General features: G+C 47.1%; 1 protein-coding gene across 3 annotated transcripts in view; it reads right to left on the minus strand.

Moving 5' to 3' along the window:
* NLE1 (notchless homolog 1) overlaps window positions 1-24,547 on the minus strand; it is a 151,647-nt gene that overhangs the window by 86,517 nt on the left and 40,583 nt on the right. For all 3 annotated transcript variants that reach the window (XM_063954010.1, XM_063954008.1, XM_063954009.1), the window contains one exon: window positions 16,858-16,934. In XM_063954010.1, the coding sequence (XP_063810080.1) occupies window positions 16,858-16,934 (77 nt within the window). The remainder of the gene's footprint in view (window positions 1-16,857; window positions 16,935-24,547) is intronic.

Consider the following 24,547-nt stretch of genomic DNA (forward strand, 5'->3'; position numbering starts at 1 on the left):
CGGCCCCCTTACAGAGCCAGAAGCAAGAAGAGGTCCGGAAAAATCGGCGGCAGAAGACATCAGTCTTCAACAAGGTAGCGCACAGCACTGCAGCTGTGCGCCATTGTTACTCAGGCACACTTCACACTTCGGTCACTGAGGGTGCAGGGCGCTAGGGGGGGCGCCCTGAGCAGCAATGTAAACACCTTGGCTGGCATAAATACACCACATATAACCCCCAGGGCTATATGGATGTATTTTAACCCCTGCCAGAACTCACCAAAAAGCGGGAGAAAAGGCCGCCGAGAAGGGGGCGGAGCCTATCTCCTCAGCACACGGGCGCCATTTTCCATCACAGCTCCGCTGGAAGGACGTCTCCCTGACTCTCCCCTGCAGTCCTGCACTACAGAAAAGGGTAAAAAAGAGAGGAGGGCACTAATTTGGCGCAGTTTTGATACTAACAGCAGCTATAAAGGGAAAAGCACATTTTATAGTGGTATTCCTGTCTAAATATAGCGCTCTGGTGTGTGCTGGCATACTCTCCCTCTGTCTCCCCAAAGGGCTAGTGGGGTCCTGTCCTCTATCAGAGCATTCCCTGTGTGTGTGCGGTATGTCGGTACGATTGTGTCGACATGTTTGAGGAGGAAAATGAGATGGAGGCGGAGCAATTGCCTATTATAGAGTTGTCACCCCCTAGGGAGTCGACACCTGAGTGGATGAGCTTATGGAAGGAATTGCGTGACAGTGTCAGCTCTTTACGACAGACAGTTGACGACATGAGACAGCCGGCTACTCAGCTTGTGCCTGTCCAGGGGTCTCAAACGCCATCAGGGGCTTTAAAACGCCCGTTACCTCAAATGGCAGACACAGACACGGATACGGACTCCAGTGTCGATGATGAGGAGACAAACGTGACTTCCACTAGGGCCACACGTTACATGATTGAAGCAATGAAAAATGTATTGCATATCTCTGATAATACAAGTACCACTAAAAAGGGTATTATGTTTGGTGAGAAAAAACTGCCTGTAGTTTTTCCTGTATCCGAGGAATTAAATGAAGTGTGTGATGAGGCGTGGGTTTCCCCCGATAAAAAACTGATAATTCCTAAAAGGTTATTGGCATCGTACCCTTTCCCGCCAGAGGATAGGGCACGTTGGGAAACACCCCCTAGGGTGGAAAAAGCGCTCACACACTTGTCTAAACAGGTAGCACTACCCTCTCCTGATACGGCCGCCCTAAAGGAACCTGCCGATAGAAAGCAGGAGAATATCCTAAAAAGTATATACACTCACACGGGTGTTATACTGCGACCAGCAATCGCCTCAGCCTGGATGTGCAGTGCGGGCGTGGCGTGGTCGGATTCCCTGACTGAAAATATTGATACCCTAGATAGGGACAGTATATTACTGACTATAGAGCATTTGAAAGATGCATTTTTATATATGCGTGATGCACAGAGGGATATTTGCCGACTGGCATCAAGAGTTAGCGCGCTGTCCATTTCTGCAAGAAGAGGTTTATGGACGCGGCAGTGGTCAGGTGATGCGGATTCTAAAAGGCACATGGAAGTATTGCCTTATAAGGGGGAGGAGTTATTTGGGGTAGGTCTATCAGACCTGGTAGCCACGGCAACTGCTGGAAAATCCACATTTTTACCCCAGGCAGCTTCTCAACCTAAGACGCCGTATTATCAGGCGCAGTCCTTTCAGCCCCATAAGGGCAAGCGGGCAAAAGGCGCCTCATTTCTGCCCCGTGGCAGAGGGAGAGGAAAAAGGCTGCAGCAAACAGCCAGTTCCCAGGAACAAAAGCCCTCTCCCGCCTCGGCAAAGTCCTCAGCATGACGCTGGGGCTTTACAAGCGGACTCAGGCACGGTGGGGGCCCGTCTCAAGAAATTCGAGACGTCTCCCCCTCGCCGTTTCATAAAGTCTGCTTTACCGACGTCTCCCTCAGACAGGGAGGCAGTATTGCAAGCCATTCACAGGCTGTATTCCCAGCAGGTGATAATCAAGGTACCCCCCCTGCAACAGGGAAAGGGGTACTATTCCACACTATTTGTGGTACCGAAGCCGGACGGCTCGGTGAGACCAATTTTAAATCTAAAATCCTTGAACACTTACATACAAAGGTTCAAATTCAAGATGGAGTCACTCAGAGCAGTGATTGCAAACCTGGAAGAAGGGGACTATATGGTCTCTCTGGACATCAAAGATGCTTACCTACATGTCCCAATTTACCCTTCTCAAAGGGTACCTCAGGTTTGTGGTACAGAACTGTCACTATCAGTTTCAGACGCTGCCGTTTGGATTGTCCACGGCACCCCGGGTCTTTACCAAGGTAATGGCCGAAATGATGATACTCCTTCGAAAGAAGGGAGTTTTAGTTATCCCCTACTTGGACGATCTCCTGATAAGGGCAAGATCCAGGGAACAGTTGGAAGTCGGGGTAGCACTATCTCAGATAGTGCTGCGGCAGCACGGTTGGATTCTCAATATTCCAAAATCGCAGCTGCTCCCGACGACACGCCTTCTATTCCTAGGGATGATCCTGGACACAGTCCAGAAAAAGGTGTTTTCTCCCGGAGGAGAAAGCCAGGGAGTTAACCGAACTAGTCAGAAACCTCCTAAAACCAGGCCAAGTGTCAGTGCATCAGTGCACAAGGGTCCTGGGAAAAATGGTGGCTTCCTACGAAGCAATTCCATTCGGCAGATTCCACGCAAGAACTTTCCAGTGGGACCTGCTGGACAAATGGTCCGGATCGCATCTTCAGATGCATCAGCGGATAACCCTGTCACCAAAGACGAGGGTGTCTCTCCTGTGGTGGTTGCAGAGTGCTCATCTTCTAGAGGGCCGCAGATTCGGCATTCAGGACTGGGTCCTGGTGACCACGGATGCCAGCCTGCGAGGCTGGGGAGCAGTCACACAGGGAAGAAACTTCCAGGGCTTGTGGTCAAGCCTGGAGACATCACTTCACATAAATATTTTGGAGCTAAGGGCCATTTACAATGCCCTAAGCCAAGCAAGACCTCTGCTTCAAGGTCAGCCGGTGCTGATCCAGTCGGACAACATCACGGCAGTCGCCCACGTAAACAGACAGGGCGGCACAAGAAGCAGGAGGGCAATGGCAGAAGCTGCAAGGATTTTTCGCTGGGCGGAAAATCATGTGATAGCATTGTCAGCAGTGTTCATTCCGGGAGTGGACAACTGGGAAGCAGACTTCCTCAGCAGGCACGACCTCCACCCGGGAGAGTGGGGACTTCACCCAGAAGTCTTCCACATGATTGTAAACCATTGGGAAAAACCAAAAGGTGGACATGATGGCGTCCCGCCTAAACAAAAAATTGGACAGGTATTGCGCCAGGTCAAGGGACCCTCAGGCAATAGCTGTGGACGCTCTGGTAACACCGTGGGTGTACCAGTCAGTGTATGTGTTCCCTCCTCTTCCTCTCATACCAAAAGTACTGAGAATTATAAGACGGAGGGGAGTAAGAACTATACTCGTGGCTCCGGATTGGCCAAGAAGGACTTGGTACCCGGAACTTCAAGAGATGCTCACGGAGGACCCGTGGCCTCTACCTCTAAAGAAGGGACCTGCTCCAGCAAGGACCCTGTCTATTCCAAGACTTACCGCGGCTGCGTTTGACGGCAGGGCGGTTGAATGCCGGATCCTGAAGGAAAAAGGCATTCCGGATGAAGTCATCCCTACCCTGATCAAGCCAGGAAGGATGTAACCGCAAAGCATTATCACCGCATTTGGCGAAAATATGTTGCGTGGTACGAGGCCAGTAAGGCCCCGATGGAGGAATTTCAACTAGGTCGATTCCTGCATTTCCTGTAAACAGGAGTGTCTATGGGCCTAAAATTGGGGTCCATTAAGGTTCAAATTTCGGCCCTGTCAATTTTCTTCCAGAAAGAACTAGCTTCACTACCTGAAGTTCAGACGTTTGTAAAAGAGGTACTGCATATACAGCCTCCTTTTGTGCCTCCAGTGGCACCTTGGGATCTCAATGTAGTTTTGGGGTTCCTAAAGTCACATTGGTTTGAACCACTTGAATCTGTGGAGTTAAAATATCTCACATGGAAAGTGGTCATGTTGTTGGCCCTGGCCTCGGCCAGGCGCGTGTCAGAATTGGCGGGCTTTATCCTGTAAAAGCCCTTATCTGATCCTCCATTCAGACAGGGCGGAATTGAGGACTCGTCCTCATTTTCTCCCTAAGGTGGTTTCAGTGTTTCATCTGAACCAACCTATTGTGGTACCTGCGGCTACTAGTGACTTGGAGGACTCCAAGTTGTTGGACGTAGTCAGGGCCTTGAAAATATATGTTTCCAGGACGGCTGGAGTCAGGAAATCTGACTCGCTGTTTATCCTGTATGCACCCAACAAGCTGGGTGCTCCTGCTTCTAAGCAGACTATTGCTCGTTGGATTTGTAGTACAATTCAGCTTGCACATTCTGTGGCAGGCCTGCCACAGCCAAAATCTGTAAAAGCCCATTACACAAGGAAGGTGGGCTCATCTTGGGCGGCTGCCCGAGGGGTCTCGGCGTTACAACTTTGCCGAGCAGCTACTTGGTCAGGGGCAAACACGTTTGCTAAATTCTACAAATTTGATACCCTGGCTGAGGAGGACCTGGATTTCTCTCATTCGGTGCTGCAGAGTCATCCGCACTCTCCCGCCCGTTTGGGAGCTTTGGTATAATCCCCATGGTCCTTACAGAGTTCCCAGCATCCACTAGGACGTCAGAGAAAATAAGAATTTACTTACCGATAATTCTATTTCTCGTAGTCCGTAGTGGATGCTGGGCGCCCATCCCAAGTGCGGATTGTCTGCAATACTTGTACATAGTTATTGTTACAAAAATCGGGTTATTATTGTTGTGAGCCATCTTTCCAGAGGCTCCTCTGTTATCATGCTGTTAACTGGGTTCAGATCACAGGTTACACGGTGTGATTGGTGTGGCTGGTATGAGTCTTACCCGGGATTCAAAATCCTTCCTTATTGTGTACGCTCGTCCGGGCACAGTATCCTAACTGAGGCTTGGAGGAGGGTCATGGGGGGAGGAGCCAGTGCACACCAGGTAGTACTAAAGCTTTACTTTTGTGCCCAGTCTCCTGCGGAGCCGCTATTCCCCATGGTCCTTACGGAGTTCCCAGCATCCACTACGGACTACGAGAAATAGAATTATCGGTAAGTAAATTCTTATTTTCTGTCTAGATATTCTGTTAGAATGATATGTTAGCTTGTAGTGTATGACTTGTAAACTGTTTCCCCTTTTCAATATAACTAAAAGCTTGTTAGTAAAGGTGTTGGAACCTTAGCAAGGTATCGTGTGTTTATTATATTGCAGAGGGTAATAGGAGCGTCTCAAACGCTCAAGCAGCTTTAGCATTAACAAGGTTAAGCAGCGTTACATCGCTACAGTATTTCAGTACAAGGTTTACAGTATAAGAGTATCCTTTCTGTGTGTTACATTCAAGGTTTACTGATTGTCATCCCGTGAGCGTCTGCGCCGCTCGTGTTCTCCTCGTGGACTCGAGCGTCCGCTACGCTGGTAGCGTAGCATTACGGTAGTCGGCCGCCTATAGCGTGCTCGACACCACGCATTAAGCTGTGAGCGAGCATGTCGCATGTGCGTCTCGATCACGGCCGAGCGTATGCTACGCTAAGTGCGTACCCTTACGGTACCCCACACGCCAATTGCGTACTGAGTCTCTTACCCATTTATAGTGAATGTTATAAGATAGTTAGCTTTATCAATTGGCGGCTCGTCCGTCCTCCACATATCCGCACTAGCGAACACAGACTTTATCTGTCAGCAAGGGCGGGAAGGCAGTATCCCTTCGTATCGGGATACAGTAGTGCTGGCTAGATAAGCGTCTGTTTCGCTACGTTGAAGGAGTGCTGGTGGAATCCGGAACCGGAGGTAAGAACAATACGCTATTGTCTTTTAAAACTGTTTATTTCTGTTTTGCGCACGCACGCACACACCTGTATTTCTTTTCATTTGTGTATTTTCACATATCACTTTCCTGTTTGCCATTTCACAATTGATAACGTGCTGAGAAAGATGTGTTGCTATTGGTAGTTAAAAGTAATATTAATACGTTAAGGAGTAATTTGTAAAACACGCGCACGGCTTGCCGAAGATACAAGGAAATTCGGTGTGGTGTTCGGTAGATGATTACAGTTAAAGATCATCTACATTGATATAAACGTGTTAATTGTATTTCTGTGGATATACCTGGCTTGCGTACACGTGTCTCTAACAAAGGGCGGGACTAGCGTACGCGACGCAAGGGCCGACGCACGGAGCGTATATTACGCAACGGAGCGTCCGGGTACGCCCACATAATACAAATAACACGATAGTATTGTTTTAGTTAGGCGATAAGGAGGCAACGCGATAACAGCGCAAACCAATCTCAGTGTCCAAAATTTTAAGCTAATAGATCCTTCTCTAGTTGCAACTCCTCGGGATTAGCCTGCGATACTGAATGAAAGGGATTTCTGCGCAGAAACGAAAGTAAAGAGTATATGAGGTGAAAGAGTGTGTATACATATATATAAGTTTCTAATTTTTGGGGTTGAACCACAGGAAATCATCGAGTTCTCGTGAGGTACATACGTGTAAGTGACGGCACGGTGGCTTGGGAGGCATCCCTTGTTAAACATTTAAAAAAAAGAGCATTAGAGTATAGCAGACCAGGAGGTCTACTGTAGCACAGACCAGGAGGTCCAGACAGACCAGGAGGTCTAGGTACAGCAGACTAAGAAGTCCGCTATAGATAAAGAGTAAAGGAGCACAACACCAGGAAGGGTTGGTGCGGTACCCATATAGGCCATTAAGCTCTGGCTGAAGGAATTCGCAGCCACAATTTTCGATTCCACTGGTCGCTCCGCACATAAGATTAGTTGCTTATGTGCAGAACGATTGTACCGCACGTAATTGTGTGCATTAGTTAGTAACTTGACCCAGTACCATTTGCGTACGTAGAGGGGTCATAAACGCTATTTGTACATTCTAACGTGATTTGTGTAATTTTTTTTATTTTACGGGAGGTTCGCTGGTCACTCGGGAATTCTCTAACAACCGATACTTGCTGGGGACTGGTAGGTCCAACACGCCCCAGTAAATAAAGGTTCATAGGGGCCCTAGGTTGGGTACAGCAGCTCTGAGTCAGTGATTGCAGTACTGGCCAACGTGGGCGAGGAGTGAGTGGAGGTACTCGGTAAACTTCCGCCGCCGTCCTACCCCGGACATCTTGGTTTTTGTAAGGGTTCGCTGAAGACCCTGATTTGAAGGTCAGAGTTAGTGAAAGCAACACCTGCAAAGATGGGGGCCAGTTGTTCAGGTAGGGGGCGATCAACCTCGGTTCGGGTTGACTTAGTAAACCGACCAATCGGGTCGGCAAGGTATGTAATGTGTGAGAAATACGGTTCACACACAGAGGTTTTGTGCGATGAATGGGAAAGAATGACTGTGCATGATGGGGAAAAGTTCCCACGGGTAGGCAGTTTTAGTCCCGAAGTGTTACAGAATCTAAGGAGAAGGATATGTCTCATTAAATCTGCAAAGAGACGGATCAAACATTATGATTATTTACAGTTATGGCAACGGGAAGGTGAAATACAAGGAGGATTAGCTTACACAGCTGACTCTCACTGTGGTAAGAAAAATATGGCAACGGGAGAGAAGGTGGTTACAGAGAATGGCACACTGGTGTATGATAAAAATGCACTTAGCAACTGTACTATAGATGATAAGGATAAGTGTAACAAATGTAACAATTATAAAAGTAAAACTGTTAAATGTACAACTGTTAACCCGTGCAAGTTGCACTCCATGTTAAACTTCCCTCAGGATCACCAGCAAGAAAGTGAGCCCAGCACGATGTCGGCACCTTTTCCAGCAGCCATCACACAAGACATCCAGGTTGACGCGACCAATTCGGTAAAGGCAATAATCAAACCCCCTAACGGAGGGTCAGGTGAGGTCGTGTCCACAGGTACGTACGGTGTTATATATCACGCACAAACAAATGTACCTCATATTGTAGAACCAACACAAGATGATGTAATTGAGTTTAATCCTGTCAGGGTGATCACAGTCCCCAATGGGAAGACTGACGCTCAGGGAACCATTCCCGTCAGGGACAGTGCAATGCGCCGTCCCTGATCCCGGACAGAATTAAGGACAATTATGTCTGAATTTCCTGATCCTAGGAAAAATCTAGTTGCATGTCAAAGGTTTATTAAAGAACTAGGAAACTCCACAGAACCCACCAACAAAGATTGGCGGACAGTGCTGAGGGCAGGTTTGCCCTCCAGTGTTGACCCTGCAAAATTTATTGCTGATTGTAAATTAGACACAGAGGTACCTCGTACGGAGGAACACAATCAGGAATGTATTAAGCAGATCAACCGGCAGTTAGGAGTATATTTCCCAGCCATTGTCAAGTGGGACAAAATCCTCTCCATAAGACAAGGAGAAGGGGAAAGTACTTCTGATTACTTCAATCGAGCACTGCAAGTAATGGCTAGAGACACTGGGATCACGGACATCAAAACAAATGCACCGCATAGAGAGATAGCGGTTAAGGTATTAATGAATGGTTTAAAGGAAGTGTTGAGAACAAGGGTACAGACCACCAACCCAAACTGGAGAAATATCTCGGTGGCTGCATTAAGAAAGTCCGCTGTTGAGCATGAGCAAAACATCAGCAAGCACAGGGAAGCACAGAGAGGTAAGAGGCCTCAGATCCCTGTGGGTAAGTCAAAGGTGATAAGGTGTTATAATTGCCAGAAGGAAGGTCATTATGCACGAGATTGTAGGTTTAAAGAACCACAGAAGGTATATAAACCCCCTAGACAAAGACATGAGCAGAGTCATGACACACAAAATTGTAATCAGGGATCACATAGGAAGGAGTTTGGGCCGCACCTGTAATATGCAGTCGGGAAAGGTGATCATTAGGACTGATAGTAAACCTGAGGTTACAGTTAATGATATTGGGAGGTCAGTTCCTTGTAGACACAGGAACGGCCGGGTAAACGTTGTAAAATTTATTTGTAAATGTTTCTTTTTCCCCATCTCTGACGTTCATCGGCAGAACTCAAACATCACATAGCTACTTGGTCTTTGCAGAAGTCTACCTAACCCCAGTGTGACCTACAGACATCGGTGTGTCCTGGCCAGGCACAAAAGGGTGGAGTGTGGGAATACTGGTGGGGAGAGGACTGCGCAAAGATACCGGTGGATGTGTTGGTGTGACAGCCTGATGGTGAACGGAAGATCTGACAATGTTTTTTTTTTTGTTGGTTAATGCAAAATGTGATGAATTGTTCTCTCGTTTGTTTTTTCCCCCTCTTCTTTCTCATGTTCTCATGCTTTAAAGATGGTATGTCACACATCAGTTGGACAAATGGTAATGCAAGATTTTTGCTCCTTACAGAAAGATCGCAGATTTGGAAGGAATATTGTATCACCAGAATGTTCGTTTGGAAGACTGAGAGACAGCACCTTTGAGATGACAGCAGAGCAAGAAGAACAACAAGACTAGAGGACAAAAGCATCATAACATTTTTTCTTTCCCCTCAAAGTATTTTTTTGTGCCCCCATTACAAATTTCTCTTTCTCCTCCTGTAAGATGGACTCGCCCCAAGAGACTGTGATCCGGATTTTCCTGTTGACCATGATGTTGACCAGAGCAGTCTGTTTCGGTGAGAGTACCAGTGAGGTCGAGAAAGGATCCGGAATGGGTTTCTGATGACTGAGACGGAGGCGTAAATTTCCAATAGCAACACAATCACCAAGCAAAGGCGAGTACCAGAAAACGATCTAGCAGCCATGTTATTTGTAGACATTGTGAAGGATTGTTAGCTAAAGAGAACTGCATCTGTAGGCATTGTGACAATATAGTTGAGGATGGGTGCATCAACAAATGTCAGTCCAGTTTTAATATCCACATGGACCGGCATCCATTGAGTGACTATCACTCCTTAGTGGGTAAAGTGTTAAAACAGACAGACTGTTGGGTATGCTCTCAAGTACCTCAAGGTCATAGCAAATCAGGACTAGTACCATTCCCTTTAACTGTAGGAGAGGTACCTGAGTTAAGTGGTGGGAGGCCGGTGGACAAGAGGTTTAATATCTCTAGTCCTCCTAGTTTGAAGCTCCACCAATATCATGTGGATAGGTCCTTAGTATGCTTTAACATTTCTAATCCCCGAAAGCCGGGAAATTGGGAAGTGTCATGGAGTAATCAAACCATGACCTTTTCATACAGACCCGACAGAATGCCCATAGACACAGAACTTATATGCCAGATAGCCGACCATAGGAAATTTTTCCGGTATAGGTACACCTTAGGAAGTAGGACCATGCGAGTTGGAGAAGTATCACCAGGATACTGTGCACAGATCGTACAAACTGATACGTGTACTAAACAGATGGGAGAATTAGGGTTAGGAGATTTCACATGGAAAATTTGTAACATGATAATGTCACACTCCGTCCCATATGTTCTCCCCGATGATGCATATTTCATATGCGGGAGGAAGGCATATAAGTGGCTTGCCCCAAACTCAGAGGGATTGTGCTATATTGGAAAAGTACTGCCTGAAGTAATGACTGTAACCCAAAACAAAATCATTACGAGCACGTCGTTAAACGGCACCTGATAGTGAGGACAGAGCATTCAGCCTCTGATCTGATCCATGAATCCACCGGGATTCAATTCCTACTCGCGTTAGATATCACTCGTACCGCCAGAGGAGTGATAAATTACAAATATATATCTGCGTTTGCAAATTTATTAGACAATATCACCGAAATGTATGACAACACATTCAGGTACACTGGGAAAGAGTTACAAGCCTACAAAACAGAACTGGTTCAGCATAGGATGATTCTCAATTACCTCACAGCTGTGACAGGCGGGTATTGTGTTACCCTAGCAACTCAATATGGAATAAAGTGCTGCACATACATTACAAACAGCACGGAGGACCCAGCCGAGGTCACAGACCAAAAGATGGATGACATTTTACAATTAAAGTGGGAGTTTCGAAGGAAACACAATCTCACACTCGCTGCTGTGGGTAATGAGCTGACCAGTTGGGTGTCATGGTTGAACCTACGAAATTGGTTCTCGGGCTTAGGAGAATGGGCCCAAAGTATTATTATGGATGTAGGGAAATTTCTTTTGTGTATTCTGGGAGTCGTCATATTGGTTGGCCTGATATTTAGATGCGTTCGGGTTTTAACGAGGTGTAAAGGTAGTACCCGGGTGATGAGTCTGAGGAGCGAGGACACTGTACTAACAACAACTAATTTGATGTATGATCCAACGATAGAGACAATGTTGTGATGACAATGTGATTCCACGGTCCGTTTCTTTCACCCGTTTCTCCTTTGTTTTCCTCCAAGGTACAAAGACATCCGCTTGGAAGAAGAATTTGACAACCTCTTTTATACAGACCATTGATGAACTATGCTACAAGCCCCATTTTCCCTAGTGACTTTAAATTTTACGATAGCCCAAATATTTTAGTGACTAACTTTCTGGACAATGGAAAAACTTTTGCCGTCATTTATAGCAAAAGCATCAGGAGACTACAGTCAACATGTACATCGAGACAAGACACAAGACAAGACCTTAATCGGCAAATGTATATTAAACTCACATAGTTTATGACTGCATTTACCATAATTGCTTCTTATCTTAATTTCTACAACCTTCAGGTAATGACACACATAGTCAATAGGGAATATAGGCACAGATATCAGCACTCACATATCCCCCCATTCATGTATCATCAACTAAAATGTGCTCCCCCATTTTGTTACAACTAAAAGCCGAAAAGAGCTCGGTAAAGTTTGACAGCCCATCCACAGACCCTTGATACGGGATAAGAAGGAATTCAAATGTATACTTCGCAATACCTCGAAGCTTGATTTAAAACACGTACGGCACGATGATACATGACCCCTCAAACATGGATTCATACACACATGCTTCTACTATCTCACTAGGTCATACCTTTTTCCCACCTGCTCCTCTCCTCCCTTTACCCAATCATAAAATGGTATTTACATTATGACATATATTTTTCTTTTTTGAACTGTTTTAGGAAGTGGCAGTTATTGATGACTGCCAAAGGGTGGACTGTCAAAGTCGGAAAAATATCATGCTACACGTTGCCATATATCCACCCCATGCGCGTGCCTGCTGCACGTGCACATTCTCTCCCGTGTGTACGGATACTCGCAGCTGCGTGATGGCGCCTCCTCGGCCATGCGCTCGAGCGCGTGGTATGTGCATTTACGGTAGAGTTCGTGTGCGTCTAGCGGGCGACTCAATCGTTAAGTAATAAAACCAAATAGTATGTTTTATAGATAATGTTCCCCTTAATAATGACTGTAAGTTTGTTTAATGTAAATGGTCGCTGGACAGAGGAATTCCTCTTTGCATGGTACGAAGGGTCAGACAGGGTTTGAGTAGCTGTGTCTGGTACCTAACTAAAGAACATTTTATTAGAAACAATCCGGTGCTGGTTAGGTAAAGATTAATCGCTCCTGCGTATAGTTATGGCCATTAGTATTTTCTGGACATTTACTATATTTGCGATTCATTACCCATGCGGCGGGAATCTTCAGATTCCCTCCCACCTGAGCAGTTTGATATAGTCACAGCCCACCTGTTCAAACTAACCTATGACCTTTTGTTATGATGCGAGGAGACATTCCTGTGTCCAATGAACAATGAGATTATAGGTCCCTTTGTAGTGTACTGTACGCAGTGTATATAAGATCAGCCAGCCTGGGCAGCTTGCGAACTCTCCACAAACGATTTTCATCTTGACTAACTTGGAGCTGGTACCAGAAGCTGCGCAGCGATCGTTCCCAGTGTGTGTAAGTTATTCTCTGTAACCAACTTGTTCTCTGTTTGTATTGGCCATACTCTCTCTCTCTCTCTTTGTTATAGTATAGGATTGTGACGCTATTGTATATTTCTGTCTAGATATTCTGTTAGAATGATATGTTAGCTTGTAGTGTATGACTTGTAAACTGTTTCCCCTTTTCGATATAACTAAAAGCTTGTTAGTAAAGGTGTTGGAACCTTAGCAAGGTATCGTGTGTTTATTATATTGCAGAGGGTAATAGGAGCGTCTCAAACGCTCAAGCAGCTTTAGCATTAACAAGGTTAATCAGCGTTACATCGCTACAGTATTTCAGTACAAGGTTTACAGTATAAGAGTATCCTTTCTGTGTGTTACATTCAAGGTTTACTGATTGTCATCCCGTGAGCGTCTGCGCCGCTCGTGTTCTCCTCGTGGACTCGAGCGTCCGCTACGCTGGTAGCGTAGCATTACGGTAGTCGGCCGCCTATAGCGTGCTCGACACCACGCATTAAGCTGTGAGCGAGCGTGTCGCATGTGCGTCTCGATCACGGCCGAGCGTTTGCTACGCTAAGTGCGTACCCTTACGGTACCCCACACGCCAATTGCGTACTGAGTCTCTAACCCATTTATAGTGAATGTTATAAGATAAATAGTTAGCTTTATCACGTACATAGTACGTAGCGTGTGTATTAAGTCTAGCGGCTCCATGATAAAAGTGTGTTTAAAGGTATAGCTTTATGGTTTAAGATAATATCGACATTATCACCGGTCATAGCAGGTTGCTGGATGACTCATGCTAATCATACAGTGGCTACTCAAATTCAGGAGTGCCTCTTGGGGGATATGTCCCTGGTCACTACAGTGACTCTCCCAAAGCACATTCAGGACACTGCACGCGTCCTGTGTGACTCTCTCAAGGATATAGGCAATATTAATGCTAGGACATCTGCTATGGCAGTGCTGGCGCGCCGGGCTTTGTGGTTGCGTCAGTGGATAGCGGTTGTAGAGTCCAAGCGCAGTGTAGAGTCTTTAGCCTTTTCAGGGGAATAGCTCTTCGGGGTGGAATTGGATACGTGGATTTCTAAAAATAGTGCGGTTAAACACACGTTTCTCTGATCTGGGGCCCCGCCGGCTAGACGTTCCTACCCAGGGCCGTCTACTCAGTCCTTTTGGTCTAACAGATTACGATCTAGAACCAGAGGTGCCTCCAATGCGGCTAGAGGCACTAGAGGTAAGACAAGAAAACCATCTGTCTCTGGAGGAGAGCACCAGTTCAGCTTCCACTAAGGCCTCAGCACGACGGTGCTCACCCACCCCAAGGGAATCTTGAGGTGGGAGCTCGACTGCATCACTTCAGCCGCATCTAGGAAAATTCCTGCGAGGATACCTGGGTAAAGGACCTCATTTCTCAGGGTTACAAGCTAGAGTTCGACGGTGCTCCTCCCCAACGATTTTTCAAATCAAGCTTGCCAGCTTTGGAGGATACGCGTGTTACGCTGCAACAGGCCATCCTAAAACTGGTCCAGTCCCAGGTCAATGTTCCAGTGCCACTACAACAACAGGGAAAGGGTTACTACTCCAACCTGTTCGTGGTACCGAAACCGGACGGTTCGGTAAGACCCATTTTGAATCTGAAATCCTTGAACCCTTACCTAAAAGGTTTTCAAGTTCAAGATGGAATCCTTGCAAGCATTGATTGCGGGTCTGGAAGAACAAGACTTCATGGTCTCCCTAGATATCAGGGATGCCCATCTCCATATCCTGATTTGGCCACCTCATCAGACTTACCTGAGGTTTGCCCTACTGGACGAGCACTACCAGTTCGAGGAGCTACCCTTTGGTCTGTCCACAGCTCCAAGGGTGTTCACGAAGGTGATGGCGGAGATGATGTTCCAACCCCGGGTCCAGGGGGTCAATATTGCCCTTATCTGGACAATCTCTTGATAAAAGCGAGATCCAGGGAGCTTTTCTTGCTCCATATCGACCACACAACTCGGCTTTTGTCGCACCATGGGTGGATCCTCACCTTACAGAAGTCCCACCTGGAGCCAACTCAATGGCTCCTGTTCCTGGGAATGTTGCTGGATACTGTGGCCCAGAAAGTGTTCCTCCCAGAGAAAAAACCAAAACACTTCAGGAGATAGTCCGCATGGTGCTCCGGCCTACTCGAATATCCATCCATCTTTGCATAAGAATGTTGGGGAAAATGGTTGCCTCGTACGAGGTGATCCAGTATGGAAGGTTCCATGCCAGAACATTTCAATTGGATCTCCTGAGCAAGTAGTCCGGATCCCATCTTCAGCTGCACCGGATAATACGGCTGTCACTTCAGGCCAGGATTTCCCTCCTGTGCTGGCTGCAGTCCGGATCCTCCTCACGAAGGATGCGAGTCGGAGAGGATGGGGAGTTGCCACCCAGGGGGCTCAGTTCCAGGGCAGGTGGTCAGCCCACGAAGCCCCCCTTCCAATCAACATTCTGGAACTTCGGGCGATCTACAATGCTCTGATTCAGGCCTCTCCTCTGCTCAGGGATCAAGCGATCCAGGTACAGTTGGACAACGCCACGGCAGTAGCATGCATCAAACGACGAGGAACAAAAAGCAGGAACTGCATGCGAGAGGTGTCAAAGATACTCCTCTGGGCAAAAGGAAGTGCAAGAGCGCTGTTCGCAATCTTCATTCCGGGAGTGGACAAGCATCCTTCCTGAGTCATCATGATCTCCATCCGGGAGAGTGGGGGCTTCAGCAGATCATCGACCGGTGGGGCTGCCCACAGATAGACATGATGGCTTCTCGTCTCAATAAAAAGCTTCATTGGTATTGCTCACGAACCAGGAACCCTCAGGCGAGGGCAGTGGATGCACTGACGTCGCCTTGACCTTACCGGCTGGTCTACCTGTTTCCTCCGATTCCCTAACTCCCAAGGGTACTCAAGCGAATCAGGAATCAAGGAGTACAGACAATTCTGATTGCCTCGGATTGGCCTTGGAGGGCGTGGTACGCGGATCTTCTGGACATGTCCGTTGAAGACCCTTGGCCTCTGCCACTGAGAAGAGATCTTCAACAAGGTCCGTTCATCTACCCGGACTTACGGCGACTTTGTTTGACAGCATGGAGGTTGAGCGGAACATCCTAGCTCACAGGGGCCTTTCCAAAAAGGTTATTGCTACCATGGTTCAGGCCAGGAAGCCTGTGACGTCAAAACACTATCATCATATCTGGAGGAGATAGGTCTCTTGGTGCGAGGACCGCACGTATCCGCCTGCAGAGTTCCACTTGGGATGTTTCCTCAGTTTCCTACAGGCTAGTGTGGATAAGGGCTTACGTCTGGGTTCCATTAAGGTCCAGATTTCAGCTCTCTACATTTTCTTCCAGAAGAAATTGGTAGTATTGCCAGAAGTTCAGACCTTCTTGCAAGGGGTGCTTCACATTCAACTTCCTTTTATGCCGCCCACGGCACCCTGGGATTTGAATGTAGTGTTGAAATTTCTACAGTCCTCCTGGTATGAACCTCTGATGACGGTAGAATACAAGTACGTCACGTGGAAGATGGTGATGTTACTGGCCCTGGCTTCTGCTCTGCGTGTCTCAGGATTGGGGGCCTTATAGTGTAAAAGCCCTTACTTGGTCTTTTATGAGGACAGAGTGGAGCTCAGGACTAGGCAGCAGTTCCTGCCAAAGGTCAATTTTGCGTTCCACTTGAATCAATCTATTGTGGTTCTGTCAAGTTCTGGCTCTTCTGCTCCTCCGGAGGTATTGGATGCTGCGCGAGCCTTGAAGATCTATGTCAAGAGAACGACTCAGATCAGACAGACTGATTCCCCAATTTAGATATATGTTTGAACAGCCCCTACTCAAATCTAACTCAGTCTGCACGTTATATCTGCCCCAGATGCACTGCAACATGGTTTTGCCCAATTGCTAACAAACCTGAAAAAAACCTCATAATAAGCATATAATAGAGTACATAAACTCACCTGGCTATTCTTACAGCCCGATGCAAGTTTCTTCCCATCTGGGGACCACGCAATACTGAGCACCCAGTGTGTATGCCCTGTGGTTCAGACAAAATACTAACATATAAGTATTCATTTTACCATAAAGAAGAAAAATAAAATAAAATAAAACATAGCAAGCAATGTCGTGTACAAACTGTAAGAAAGCAATAAATATAAATATATTTTCCATAGACAAGAAAGCTTGAGGTTTTACATGCCCCATTAAGGCTTCTTACACATGATCTGAAATTTCATAAAACTACAGAAACTCTACCACTCAAACTCGAAAAAGCCATGAAATGCCAATCATTAAGGCTGACACCTTAATAGAGGTGTTCCTTGTGCAATACAGATTTGGTATGCCATCATACCCTGTGGATAACTGCACATTAAGCACTCTCATGACGTCAGACTACTGTAACTCACGCAATGGTGGAGCTGCTAATTCACAGATTTATGTGTGCATTGGAATACACGCATGCCGTCTGTAGCAGGTGGACAATCAAGTGTTGCGTACCTCCACCATCACATTAACCATCACCAAAACTGGTCTGCCCAGTGCTGAAATTCCTCAGAAATTAGAGTCCCCCTTACAAGCAGAAAGCCCAGAGCTATGCCCCCCGCACCCATGGTGGCGGTGAGTGCAGGGTGCATGATATCTTTACAGGCAGCCTACAGGTCTCAGCAAGACAGACCCAGCATGCTGGCACTTGGAGAACAACAAGTGCCAGCATGCCCAGACTTAAAGGCCCGCTGGCACCTGTAGTCCGTCTGTAAAAAAATATAATAATAAAAAAGCCAGGAATCCTGGATTTTGCACTAAAATTGTCCGGGATTGAATCCCAGGATTGGAGCTTCCAATACTGGGATTTCAGAATTAACCAGATTTGCTTTTTTTTTTTATGCCGGCCAGCGCTGAACTCTTTCAGCAGACAGTTCAGATGCTGCCCGCCGCCTCCTTCCCCCAGCTGCGCGGCTGCTTGCAACACGGCCTGATGTAACAGCCTACGCAGCCTAACACTACGCCATCTGTCAGGCAGACTGTACTCCACAGTAGGCTGTGCCGCCTGCCAGACCGCCCGCCTGCTTAATAGAAGGCCCTTAGTACAAACACGGTTTTGTAGGAGGTGGGAGTAGGATAGAGCATAGTGAAGCGGAACATTTTAAGCTTAATGGGTGTATCCAATTATAGGCGGAACTGTCAGAATACACCAGTTATTCCTAAACTCGATACATAACGCACCCCCTTCCCCCAACAGCTCATGTTTCAGGATTTCCTTAATCATGCATACATGTCTGTCTATGGAAAGTGGTAGGATAATTACTGACCCAACCAACTAGACTTATAAACAAGAGCTACTGAAACAGAATTAGAAAACACTGGTTTAATGGTTATGTCCTTTTTTAATATATGCCAATATACCTATAAACAAAAGGTACATAAAGAGATGTTCAAAAGGGATCAAACAGTGTAACTGCCCTGTTTTCTGCATCTTAAAGCAGTAAATTTCTATTGCAAAGTATGCACTGTGTGCAGAGGTAATGTTAAATATCTTTACACAAAAATATTTAAGATCAATAAGCCGTCAGATTCCATAAAGTTATATTTTTGCAATACTTTTCTATATATCCGACATAATTTTGAATTATTTGTCATTACAAAAACTTAATAAATGTATCAGTTTTTCCTCACTATGGGGCAGATGTATTAAGCCTAGAGAAGTGATAAAGCAGTGATAGAGAAGTGATAAGTGGAAGGTGATAACTCACCAGCCAATCAGCTGCTGTCATTTTTTTAAACCCGTAATGATTGGATGGTAAGTTATCACCTTTCACTCATCACTACTGTTTTATCACTTCTCCAGGCTTAATACATCTGCCCCTATATGCAAGATGAGCTGCTAATATTTATTAACCACTTGCCTGGCATGGTCGCATCAGATGCGACCACACCAGGCTGGGCTTTCCCTGACATGGTCACATCTGATGCGACCAGTCAGAAACTCCAACTAGGCGGCTGCTCAAAGTTAATCTTCCAGTAGTCACCTATAACGATGGGACCTCCAGGTCCCTCTGCAGCCCAACCCTGCACCATGTATGTCCCGATCACTGCTGGCTACAGTGATCGGGCTCGTATGTAGCAACTCCCACACCCAGCTCTGCAGTGCAGCTCAATCGTAGCCACGGCTCTCCCTCACTTTAAAGAGAAGCCACGGCCCCGCCCCCTTGTGTCCCAATCACTGTGCTCAACACTTGGACAGCACTGATCAGGCAGCCCGCAGCACATCCCCAGACCCTCGCACCCAGCTCCGGTGCCTCAGCGTGTCCTCCTCCCGCCGGCTTCAGCCTCCTGTTAGTGGCAGTGCAGGAGAGGGAGGAGAAGGGACGGAGTCTGTGTCTCTGCAATACCTCCCATTTACCCCTTTACCGCTCACCTGCCGGTGATGAAGAAAAAAAACAAGAATACATTAGAGTAAATAAATTATTATATGTATGTGTGTGTGTGTGTGTGTGTTTTTCTTCTCAAAGTCATTTGGAATCGCTTTAACCACTTAACTGACGATTTTTACCCCCAAAATATGCTCAGAAATTGTATTTTTTTTTATTACTTAATAACGTTTAAAAAGTATTTTTAATGGTATATTCAAATTTTTTATTTACAAAAAATATATATTTCTAGGGGGGCGTTTTACACCTCCCCCATCCCCCCATGTATATAGGGCCCCATTATAACATAAATTCCCACCCCCTATTGGCAATAGACCTCCGAATGGTCTTAAATCCTAATAGTACTCCCCCACCCCTTAGTAATAAAAAGTAGTAGTAGTAGTTTGCAACCATGCCCTTATTTACATGATGATGCACTAAAGAATTGATTTTTCACTAAGACCACCTGGTTTCTTCTACTGTACATCGGGAGTCCCACTCCAGGGAACCACTTCTGCATTGTATGTGAGAGAGAGAGAGAGAGCGCGAGCGTGTGTGTGTGTGTGTGTGTGTGTGTGTGTGTGTGTGTATATATATATATATATATATTTCTCTAACGTCCTAAGTGGATGCTGGGGACTCCGTAAGGACCATGGGGAATAGCGGCTCCGCAGGAGACTGGGCACATCTAAAGAAAGCTTTAGGACTATCTGGTGTGCACTGGCTCCTCCCCCTATGACCCTCCTCCAAGCCTCAGTTAGATCTCTGTGCCCGAACGAGAAGGGTGCACACTAGGGGCTCTCCTGAGCTTCTTAGTGAAAGTTTTTTATTTTCAGTGAGACCTGCTGGCAACAGGCTCACTGCATCGAGGGACTAAGGGGAGAAGAAGCGAACTCACCTGCGTGCAGAGTGGATTGGGCTTCTTAGGCTACTGGACATTAGCTCCAGAGGGATGATCACAGGCCCAGCTTGGATGGGTCCCAGAGCCGCGCCGCCGGCCCCCTTACAGAGCCAGAAGGCAGAAGAGGTCCGGAAAATCGGCGGCAGAAGACGTCCTGTCTTCAACAAGGTAGCGCACAGCACTGCAGCTGTGTGCCATTGCTCTCAGCACACTTCACACTTCGGTCACTGAGGGTGCAGGGCGCTGGGGGTGGGGCGCCCTGAGACGCAATAAAAACACCTTGGATGGCAAAAAAATGCATCACATATAGCTCCTGGGCTATATGGATGCATTTAACCCCTGCCAGAATACATAGAAAAACGGGAGATAAGGCCGCCGATAAGGGGGCGGAGCCTATCTCCTCAGCACACTGGCGCCATTTTCCCTCACAGCTCCGTTGGAGGGAAGCTCCCTGGCTCTCCCCTGCAGTCACTACACTACAGAAAGGGTTAAAAAAAGAGAGGGGGGCACTAATTAGGCGCAGTATTAACTATACAGCAGCTATAAGGGGAAAAAACACTTATATAAGGTTATCCCTGTATATATATAGCGCTCTGGTGTGTGCTGGCAAACTCTCCCTCTGTCTCCCCAAAGGGCTAGTGGGGTCCTGTCCTCTATCAGAGCATTCCCTGTGTGTGTGCTGTATGTCGGTACTTTTGTGTCGACATGTATGAGGAGAAAAATGATGTGGAGACGGAGCAGATTGCCTGTAATAGTGATGTCACCCCCTAGGGGGTCGACACCTGAGTGGATGAACTGTTGGAAGGAATTACGTGACAGTGTCAGCTCTGTATAAAAGACAGTGGTTGACATGAGACAGCCGGCTACTCAGCTTGTGCCTGTCCAGACGTCTCATAGGCCGTCAGGGGCTCTAAAGCGCCCGTTACCTCAGATGGCAGATATAGACGCCGACACGGATACTGACTCCAGTGTCGACGGTGAAGAGACGAATGTGACTTCCAGTAGGGCCACACGTTACATGATTGGGGCAATGAAAAATGTTTTACACATTTCTGATAATACGAGTACCACCCAAAAAAAAAAAGGGTATTATGTTCGGTGAGGAAAAACTACCTGTAGTTTTCCTGAATCTGAGAAATTAAATGAGGTGTGTGATGATGCGTGGGTTTCCCCCGATAACAACTGATAAAATGTTATTGGCATTATATCCTTTCCCACCAGAGGTTAGGGTGCGTTGGGAAACACCCCCTAGGGTGGATAAAGCGCTCACACGCTTGTAAGAACAAGGGCTCTACCCTCTCCTGAGATGGCCGCCCTTAAGGATCCTGCTGATAGAAAGCAGGAGGGTATCCTAAAAGGTATTTACACACATACTGGTGTTATACTGCGACCAACAATCGCCTCAGCCTGGATGTGCAGTGCTGGGTTGGCGTGGTCGGATTCCCTGACTGAAAATATTGATACCCTAGATAGGGACAGTATATATTAGAGTTATTTGGGGTCGGTCTTTCAGACCTGGTGGCCACGGCAACAGCTGGGAATTCCACGTTTGTACCCCAGGTCGCCTCTCAACATGAGAAGACGCCGTATTATCAGGCGCAGTCTTTTCGTGGACAAGCGGGCAAAAGGTTCCTCATTTCTGCCCCGTGACAGAGGGAGAGGAAAAAGGCTGCAGAAATCAGCCAGTTCCCAGGAACAGAAACCCTCTCCCGCCTCTGCCAAGCCCTCAGTATACGCTGGGGCTTTACAAGCAGAATCAGGCACGGTGGGGGTCCCGTCTCAATGAATTTCAGCGCGCAGTGGGCTCACTCGCAAGTAGACCCCTGGATCCTTCAGGTGATATCTCAGGGGTACAAATTAGAATTCGAGACGTCTCCCCCTCGCCGTTTCCTAAAGTCGGCTTTACCGATGTCTCCTTCTGACAGGGAGACAGTTTTGGAAGCCATTCACAAGCTGTATTCCCAGCAGGTGATAATCAAGATACCCCTCCTGCAACAGGGAACGGGGTATTATTCCACACTGTTGTGGTACCGAAGCCGGACGGCTCGGTGAGACCGATTCTAAATCTAAAATCTTTGAACACTTACATACAGAGGTTCAAATTCAAGATTGAGTCACTCAGAGCAGTGATTGCGAACCTGGAAGAAGGGGACTACATGATGTCTCGGGACATCAAGGATGCTTACCTTCTTGTCAAAATTTACCCTTATCACCAAGGGTACCTCAGGTTTATGGTACAGAACTGTCACTATCAGTTCAGACGCTGCCGTATGGATGGTCCACGGCACCCCGGGTCTTTACCAAGGTAATGGCCGAAATGATGATATTCCTTCGAAGGAAGTGAATTTTAGTTGTCCCTTACTTGGACAATTCCCTGATAAGGGTAAGATCCAGGGAACAGTTGGAGGTCGGTGTAGCACTATCTCAGGTAGTGTTGCGGCAGCACGATTGGATTCTCAATATTCCAAAATCGCACCTGGTTCCGACGACGTGTCTTCTGTTCCTAGGGATGATCCTGGACACAGTCCAGAAAAAGGTGTTTTCTCCCGGAGGAGAAAGCCAGGGAGTTATCCGAGCTAGTCAGGAACCTCCTAAAACCGAGCCAAGTCTCAGTGCATCAATGCACAAGGGTTCTGGGTAAAAATAAGATTTTACTTACCGATAAATCTATTTCTCGTAGTCCGTAGTGGATGCTGGGGACTCCATCAGGACCATGGGGATTAGCGGCTCCGCAGGAGACAGGGCACAAAAATAAAGCTTTAGGATCAGGTGGTGTGCACTGGCTCCTCCCCCTATGACCCTCCTCCAAGCCTCAGTTAGGATACTGTGCCCGGACGAGCGTACACAATAAGGAAGGATTTTGAATCCCGGGTAAGACTCATACCAGCCACACCGTACAACTTGTGATCTGAACCCAGTTAACAGTATGACAACGTAGGAGCCTCTGAACAGACGGCTCACAACAAGAACAACCCGATTTTTTTGTAACAATAACTATGTACAAGTAATGCAGACAATCCGCACTTGGGATGGGCGCCCAGCATCCACTACGGACTACGAGAAATAGATTTATCGGTAAGTAAAATCTTATTTTCTCTAACGTCCTAGTGGATGCTGGGGACTCCGTCAGGACCATGGGGATTATACCAAAGCTCCCAAACGGGCGGGAGAGTGCGGATGACTCTGCAGCACCGAATGAGAGAACTCCAGGTCCTCTTTAGCCAGGGTATCAAATTTGTAGAATTTTACAAACGTGTTCTCCCCCGACCACGTAGCTGCTCGGCAGAGTTGTAATGCCGAGACCCCTCGGGCAGCCGCCCAGGATGAGCCCACCTTCCTTGTGGAATGGGCCTTGACAGATTTAGGCTGTGGCAGGCCTGCCACAGAATGTGCAAGTTGAATTGTGCTACAAATCCAACGAGCAATCGTCTGCTTAGAAGCAGGAGCACCCAGCTTGTTGGGTGCATACAGTATAAACAGCGAGTCAGATTTTCTGACTCCAGCCGTCCTTGAAATATATATTTTCAATGCCCTGACAACGTCCAGCAACTTGGAATCCTCCAAATCGCTAGTAGCCGCAGGCACCACAATAGGCTGGTTCAGGTGAAACGCTGACACCACCTTAGGCAGAAAATGAGGACGCGTCCGCAGTTCTGCCCTGTCCGAATGGAAAATCAGATATGGGCTTTTATACGATAAAGCCGCCAATTCTGACACTCTCCTGGCTGAAGCCAGGGCCAGTAGCATGGTTACTTTCCATGTAAGATATTTCAAATCCGCCGATTTGAGTGGCTCAAACCAATGGGATTTGAGAAAATCCAAAACTACATTAAGGTCCCACAGAGCCACTGGGGGCACAACCGGGGGCTGTATATGTAGTACTCCTTTTACAAAAGTCTGGACTTCAGGAACTGAAGCCAATTCTTTCTGGAAGAAAATCGACAGGGCCGAAATTTGAACCTTAATGGACCCCAACTTGAGGCCCATAGACAATCCTGTTTGCAGGAAATGTAGGAATCGACCCAATTGAAATTCCTCCGTGGGGGCCTTCCTGGCCTCACACCACGCAACATATTTTCTCCAAATGCGGTGATAATGTTGTGCAGTCACCTCCTTCCTGGCTTTAACCAGTGTAGGAATGACCTCTTCTGGAATGCCTTTTTCCCTTAGAATTCGGCGTTCAACCGCCACGCCATCAAACGCAGCCGCGGTAAGTCTTGGAATAGACACGGTCCCTGCTGAATCAGGTCCCGTCTTAGAGGTAGAGGCCACGGATTTTCCGTGAGCATCTCCTGAAGTTCCGGGTACCAAGTTCTTCTTGGCCAATCCGGAGCCACGAGT

The sequence above is a fragment of the Pseudophryne corroboree genome, chromosome 2 (assembly GCF_028390025.1).
Source record: "Pseudophryne corroboree isolate aPseCor3 chromosome 2, aPseCor3.hap2, whole genome shotgun sequence".
NCBI lineage: Eukaryota > Metazoa > Chordata > Amphibia > Anura > Myobatrachidae > Pseudophryne > Pseudophryne corroboree.